The 7500-nt window shown below is 43.5% G+C and overlaps 2 protein-coding genes across 3 annotated transcripts in view; one reads left to right on the top strand and one right to left on the bottom strand.

The window, feature by feature from the left end:
• The window catches only part of mettl24 (methyltransferase like 24), a 28975-nt gene extending 25602 nt beyond the window's left edge, over positions 1 to 3373 (top strand). For both annotated transcript variants that reach the window (XM_012835593.3, XM_031581980.2), the window contains exon 5: positions 1314 to 3373. In XM_012835593.3, coding sequence (XP_012691047.2) covers positions 1314 to 1634 — 321 coding nt within the window. In that variant the 3' untranslated portion in view covers positions 1635 to 3373. The remainder of the gene's footprint in view (positions 1 to 1313) is intronic.
• A 3970-nt stretch (positions 3374 to 7343) lies between these two features.
• The window catches only part of cdc40 (cell division cycle 40 homolog (S. cerevisiae)), a 15792-nt gene continuing 15635 nt past the window's right edge, over positions 7344 to 7500 (bottom strand). Inside the window, exon 15 of the mRNA XM_012835643.3 lies at positions 7344 to 7500. This exon is cut by the window's right edge and continues 812 nt beyond it. The gene's annotated coding sequence lies outside the window, so the exon portion shown is untranslated.

Here is a 7500-nt window from a genome sequence, read left to right as displayed (position 1 = left end):
ACTCAGATCTATAGCGAAAAGTCATTAGTTTCAGGCAGCAACAAGAGAGAGGGAGGAGAGGAGAGAAAAGAAAAGAAAGTGAAAGAATGGATGAAAGAAAGAAACAGAGAGAAGAACGTAAAGTTACAGTAAATTGTTTCCTGACGGAGCCCAGAGAAATGTTCTTGAAAGAACAAGGTGACACTTTGTCCTCTCCTCTTATCCCTCTATCCATCCCTCTCTCTTTTTTCTCCCTTTCTTTCTCTCACCCCCTCTCCCTCTCTTCCCCTTCTCCATTTCCCTAGAGGAGTGTAATTTAGGCCATCCTTCACAACAACGGACTCACTCTCGCTCCACTCTCTCTCTTCCCTCTCTCCACTGTTCCTTCCTCTCCATCTCTCTTTTTCACCTCACTTCTCTCTCTCTCTCTCTCTGACGCCCTCTCTCCCTAGACAAGAAACTTTGCAATGCTAATTCTTCACAACTGGACAGCTTTTCTCTCCCACTCTTTCTCTCTCTTTCTCTCTCTTTCCCTCGTTCCTTGGGAAAATGGTGTGAAGACGCCATATGGAAACAGACGCACAGATGAGTTTGTGTGTGAATGCATAACTCACATCTGTGAGAGGAAGAGAGTCTCTGTGTGTGTGTGTGTGTGTGTGTGTGTGTGTGTGTGTGTGTGTGTGTGTGTGTGTGTGTGTGTGTGTGTGTGTGTGTGAAAGTGTGTGTGTGAAAGTGTGAGTATGAGTAGGCTCATGACAGAGAAAGAGAGAGCGAGAGAGCAAGAAAAAGAGAGAGTGCTGGAGTGGATTTGTGTTCACACAAGTATCCCTGTGTGATAAAGAGTGTGTTAGCGTTAGAGTGTGCCAGTGCTTCTCACAGGAAGCCAATGTTCCACATCTGCCTTCACACCTCAGTTTCTTGTCTCAATTAGTGACAAAATCCATCCACACTACATGACCCATAAACCCCCACAAGCCTCACAGATCCAGAGAACCACTGGTAGACAAAGACAGGAGATCTGACTGGTTTATTAGCAGATGGCCCAGCAGTGTGTATTAAGAAGGAAATCAGGGGTATGGTCACCTGCAACGACTCAGATCTGAATACACTGTATAATCATGTAGATAGGTATAGAGATGTATATCTATCTTTTCATTCAAATACATCTATACACCCATCAGTTCATCCATCTATCTTTTTCAGTTGATCCCTGACACCCATAACACCCTTTGATATTTCATCACGAGTAACAAATATTATATGTGTTTCCATTTTAAGTCACTTTCTCATCTCTTTGTTTTCTATAACCTTTTAATCTTCCTGTTCCTTCCTAGGTGGACATTCTGAAGGTGGACATGGAGAGTGCCGAGTGGAAGATTCTAGAAAACCTAATTCTGGAAGGGGTTCTAAGTTCCGTGGGCCAGCTGCTTCTGGAGGTGCACCTGCACTGGGCGGGTTTCGAGGTGGGCGGAGAAGAGCCCGACGTGGTCCGGTATTGGTTCAGCCTGCTGAAGGAGGTGGAGCTTGCTCATTTCAGCCTGTTCCACAGCTGGTCCGACCCGGATAAGCCCCGGCTCTTTTTGCACAAGAACCTATGGAACGCCAGCAGCGTGTACCGGCTGAGCTGGGTCAACACACGATGGAAGCCCCTTTGACCAATCAGATGAATGCTCTATACATCCAATATGGGAGAGTTCTCTTAGGAACACGAAAAACACCCAGAACAGCCACTGCCTCCAGGAACAGTCTGGGAACATGAAGTGAACTGACGCGACCTCTAGATACATCCATCACAGAATGGACAAGCTGGGTGCAAAATGAGCTTTCTTGGTGAGTCTGTGAACACTGACTGAAAAGTCTATGGTCTTTACAGGGTGAAAACACTTAGAAGGAAAACCTCCTCAAGGCAAGACTTTGAGTTAAAAACTACTTACATACTTAACTTTACAGCAACAGTAAGCTCTACACAAAAAATGCTCTCCTGTGTGTCCTGGTGGAAAATACTGGGCCCTAATTTCAATAACAGGCAATGAGCAAAGCAACGAGCAATGAGTCCAAGTGAAGTCCAAGTGAAGCTATCGTGTGGTGTATGGGAGCATTGCGCTGACCTACCCATGTTTGTGCTTAGGATCTTGCTCATGGTATTAAATTAGGAAAATTATTTAGTCAAGTTATCAAATTAGCTTTAGTTAATGCACTTTGCTCGTTGCCAGTTGCCTGTCAATGAAATTAGCACCCCTGGAATGTTGGATGGACAACAACTGAACCCTGTGCTGGAATGAAACCCTTATTTGTGGGCCTGGCTCATCATGTTTGGGAATGAGGCTAATACTGCCCCGGAGGCTGCAAACGTGACTGCATCTGCCTCTGCCTCTGATTTCCATATTTATGTCTAATGCTCTGTCCCTGGCGACCGCGCTCCACTCTTAGGGCCTGATCTTTAAAATGCTGAGTCATGTTGCAGTGCAGCCCACAAACACCACACCCACTAGATACCTGACACACACACACACACACACACACACACACACACACACACACACACACACACTAGATACCTGACACTGGCCCAGTTACTGGGAAGGGTGAGAAGATGCATGACTGGACAAGGTACATTAACACTTACCCCCATCTGTCTCTCCCTCACACACACACACACACACCCTGACACACACACACACACAAGAGAGGGGGTAGTCAGTAAGAGCAATCTATGCGGAAAGCACACACCAAGGGTGAAGACAGATATGGCAGGACACGCCTCATTTATTAACAGAAACACAAAAAACAGGACATGGACAAACACACACACACACATACACACACAAATACACACACAAATTCACACACACACACACAGACACACACACTAACACACACACATACACACACATACACAGACACACTCACTTAAATTAGTATTTTTGGAGGGCCGAAGGACAGAGATTTGGCTTGGTCTTCCAGTACATAAGAACATAAACAGTTTTATTGTAGAATGCAAACAGCCACATTCAACAATCAATGAAACGACGAGGAAACTGGGTAGAAACCTTAGTGGAAAAAATGGTGACATTTTTAAAGTGTCATGTAATGCAGTGGGCATTTTCCATAAAGCTTTTCCCTCTGGAAGGGCTGCAGCCCGTATCTAGCCTGACTGTGCTGGGTCTGTCCAAGATCAGGACTGGACCTACGCCAGATCCAGACTACGTCTGATCCAGGATAAGTGACTGCCTTGGTCAGTTCCGTATTGAGGGGGTTCAATGTGTCAGCACCATGCTGTGAGTTGGTCTGGTGTGAATGAGGGAGGGAGGAACCAAACTACCTTTGTACGAACGGTGAATGCATGAAGAAAATGCCAAACTGCTCAACTACCAAATAAAATTCAATATGCAGATTTACACACTTCTTCACTAATGCACTCCAATGTACAACTTGACAAAGCCAATCCTTTGATGAACTCTTGCACTGACATCTAATACTTCAAGTGTCACGCCTTTAATGACGACGCATGTAAAACGCATTTATGACAAGATACTGGAGAAGGCCTCAAGCTGTCTGAAAAAAGCAGCGTTAAAAACCACAGCAAAACCAACCAGCCTGAGCCTCACTTAAGAACATATCTGAAAGTAACACTGTGCGTTACTGATGTAGATATGTGTGTAATAATTTTAGCCTTTGTGTGTGTGTGTGTGTGTGTGTGTGTGTGTGTGTGTGCGTGCGTGCGTGCGTGTGTACGCATAGTCAGGATGCAATAGTTCACCCTCACTGGTAAGCCTGTTTTAATAGGGAAGCAATGAAGAAAGAGGTCATCTCTCCCACAGACTGAACAGCAAAATGTCAAATCAGTTTCAGCCTGAATTACTTCCCCTCCACCTACACACAGTCACACACACACCTCCACCCTCTCCCCAAATTTGGTGCGTCACCATCTAGCAGACGTCAACTGGACCACTCTGCGCATGATGTGCACACACACACACACACACACACACACACAAACACACAGTCTGGACTTCAAGCCATTTCATTAAAGAACACATTTCTTGAAGAATAGAAAATCCCCTTCTGAGTGGAACAGGAAGTAACCAAACCTGACTTGTGTGTGTGTGTGTGTGTGTGTGTGTGTGTGTGCACAGCATGTGCAGAGTGGTCCAGTTGACGTCTGCTAGATGGTGACGCACCAAATTTGGGGAGAGGTGGGGGGGGGGGGGGGGGGGGTGGGGGGGGTGATGGTGGTTGGGCATCTTAGGGTAAGGTTGATTATGTTTGACTTTTTTTGTTGGGGAACAGATTAACACCCCTTAAAAAAAAAAACATGTGGTACCAGTTCAATCATCACACCAGTTCTATCATTTCAATCCATCAAACAGCTTGGAGTTTAAGGGAATCAGCCAAACATTCTGAGGAAGTCTGTTATGTGCTGCCACAGAGAAACAAGTGCAAAGTGCACATTATTATTGGGGAACAATATTATTTATCATGTCTTCAGAGTTACGTCATCATTATAAGTCTACAAGCATTGTCCTTTAGTTTTTGACTACTAACTGGACCAAAAATAACAGCTGAGCAAAACAAGACGTGTAAGTATTTCTGAGAAGTATCTGACTGAAAAAGGCTAAACAGAGACGATTCCTGCCAAGTTCAGCTTTTCCCATAAAGGCAGAGGACAACCAATGAATTACCAATATCAGTTCAAAGGTCAAAGGACAGAAAAACCCTCTGAGAGCTGAATAGGGTCCACTATAAACCATTCATCTGATGCTTTTACTGGTTATTCTATAGGTGAGATCTGGAAACCATTTTGTTCTAAAAAGCACTGTGTCACTGTGACCACACACACATTTTATTATGTGCATGATGGCCTTAATCCAAACACTATGGAATTAAGAATCTATTTCACACTCAAAGTTAGATTGATTCAATTCAATTTTATTTGTGTAGTGCCAGAACAATAAAATTGTCTCAAGGCGCTTTACAGAGCCTGATAGTCATTACTGGCTGTGCCTTCATATCATGGTACATTTTGCACCGTATATTAATCAGTCTAGAAACATGTGCCATATGTTAAGCAGTTTGGTTAATACCGTGACACTCCACAGCTAGGCCCATAATGGACTGAAATGAGAATTGTAGCATGAAGCACATGTTCGTCACAGGCTAAATGCTTCAACAGGTGTGACATATCACTGAATCAGCTGGTGATACACATATATTTAGATATAGACACGCACACACAGATATATATATATATATATATATATACACAGGGGTTAGACAATGAAACTGAAATACCTGGTTTTACACCACAATAATGTAGGGCCTCCTTTTGTCACCAATTACGGCATCCATTCGTCTTAGGACTGACAGATACAAGTCCTGCACTGTGGCCAGAGGGACTTTGAGCCATTACTCTTGCAGAACAGTGGCTAGGTCACTACGTGATGCTTCTCCGTAATGGTTCAGTAGTCCTTGGCAGTAACATGCCCATCTAGAACAACTAGTGGACCTAGGGTATGCCATGATATTGCAGCCCAAACCATAACTTATCCACCCCCATGCTTCACTCTGGGCACGCAACAGTCCGGGTGGTGAACCTCTTTGGGACTTCTCCACACTGTAACTCTCCCGGATGAGGGAAAGACAGCGAAGGTGGACTCATCAGAGAACAATACATGTTTCATATTGACCACAGGCCATTTGCGCTGCTGCCACCATTCAAACCGATGTTTGCCATTGGCACGAGTGACCGGAGATTTGGCTATAGCAGCCTGACCATGAATATTGACCCTGTGGAGCTCCAGAGGAACAGGAACAGCATTTGGGTGGGAATATATTTAATTCTGCAGTGAGTTGGGCAGCTGTGGTTTGTGTTTTTTTGGACACAATCAGGATAGTACCCAGACATCCCTTTTCAGACAGCTTCCTCTTGCGTCGACAGTTACTCCTGTTGGATGTGGTTCATCCTTCGTGGTGGTATGCCGACATTACCCTGCATACCGTTGCTCTCAATACAGCACAAAGACTTGCTGCCCTGGTCACAGACGTGCCAGTGGGACACACACCAACAATTTGTCCTCTTTTGACCTCTGATATGTCTCCCATTCTGTTGTGTGGAGTGCAATGTTTTATGTACAGCTGTGCTATTGCTCTTCTAATTCAACCTTCACATTGTGCTCTTACGGATGGAATGTGAAATCAGGTCAGCCACCAGGCCACACATATATAGGTGTGCAACCTCAAACACTATTTTGGCCAGTCTTTCAGTTTTATTGCCCAACCCCTGTGTGTGTGTGTGTGTGTATATATATATATATATATATATATATATATGCACTGTCATTAAACACCTCACCCAATAATTAAAAGGTGTCTGTACCACCTTGGCCTGGGAAAAACAGTATAAAATGTTGCCATCTGTTAAGAAAAAGTTGGATACATTTTTTTTTTACATAGAAAAGAGTTCTTAATATATGTGAATATCAGAGCTATGCGGTCTGAAATCAAATTAAAAATTATTTTAAATGCTGACAGAGTGCTGTCCATGGACATCCTGATCCAGGCCTGAACGATCTGGCCAAGACTCAACATAAAAAAAGCTGTACAATTTTCATAGCACTTCCAAGAACAGCATCCAAATATAGAGTCCCAGAGCGGCCTCTTAGCTTCATCTATTAGCAACAGTCTGTTCTGACTATTAAAAGCACTTGGGCAAGTTGTCCTTGAGTAGATCCAGCATTTACAGTTCTTCAAAGGCATGTTTGAGATACTGTGATTTGTTCTTCCAAAGCAAAGGTGTTTATTAAATGAACTGATGATCTTAAAAACCCTTAAAGATAAATAATTTAGAAAGCGAATTTTCTTCTGGTACTCATTCTTGTGGCCAACCTTAAAACAACCGAGTTTATGCGGTAAAATGAACAATGCAATCAATGGGGAAAAAAATGGGAAAACTGTAAACTGAACTCTTATCTTTGGTAAGGCTGCTTAAAGCTAAGCTTTGGGTATCTGGCTCTCAAAAAGCAAAAGGGAAACGCAATTTTACCGTCGGAGCCCGCCATGTAAATCTGAGGTAGGAAACATAAATATTTCTTCCATGTTACCATGGATTCTCTCCACACAATAAACAACTTAAATGTGGTGTTGTTGAGGACCTCAGTACAGGTTGAATCTCTCATGCCAGCAAGTTATCAACAGACAGTTTCCATTGCGAAACGTCTTCCCAAGGAGTGATTTGCCTCTTTACCACTCATTGAGCTGGTCTTCCACTCTAAGTGCATAAATGTAATTTTAAGATGGTCTTTTCAAGCGTGGGAAATTGTGGCATTTGTCTGTGCCTCTATGACAGTAACACCAAAAGCTGCTCATTAAAAGGGAAATGTACAAAATGTTTTATTGGCAAAAGCAGAGTTCAGTCTGGTGTGTGTGTGTGTGTGTGTGTGTGTGTGTGTATATACCATCTGAGAACCGCAGAGACTGTGGGAATTTAAACAGTGATCAGCGGCTGTTTGAAGGCTAAATACA

Source organism: Clupea harengus, chromosome 15, assembly GCF_900700415.2.
Source record: "Clupea harengus chromosome 15, Ch_v2.0.2, whole genome shotgun sequence".
Taxonomy (NCBI): domain Eukaryota; kingdom Metazoa; phylum Chordata; class Actinopteri; order Clupeiformes; family Clupeidae; genus Clupea; species Clupea harengus.
Note: the sequence above shows the minus strand (reverse complement) of the source record. Positions and strands in the feature narration are given on the sequence as shown.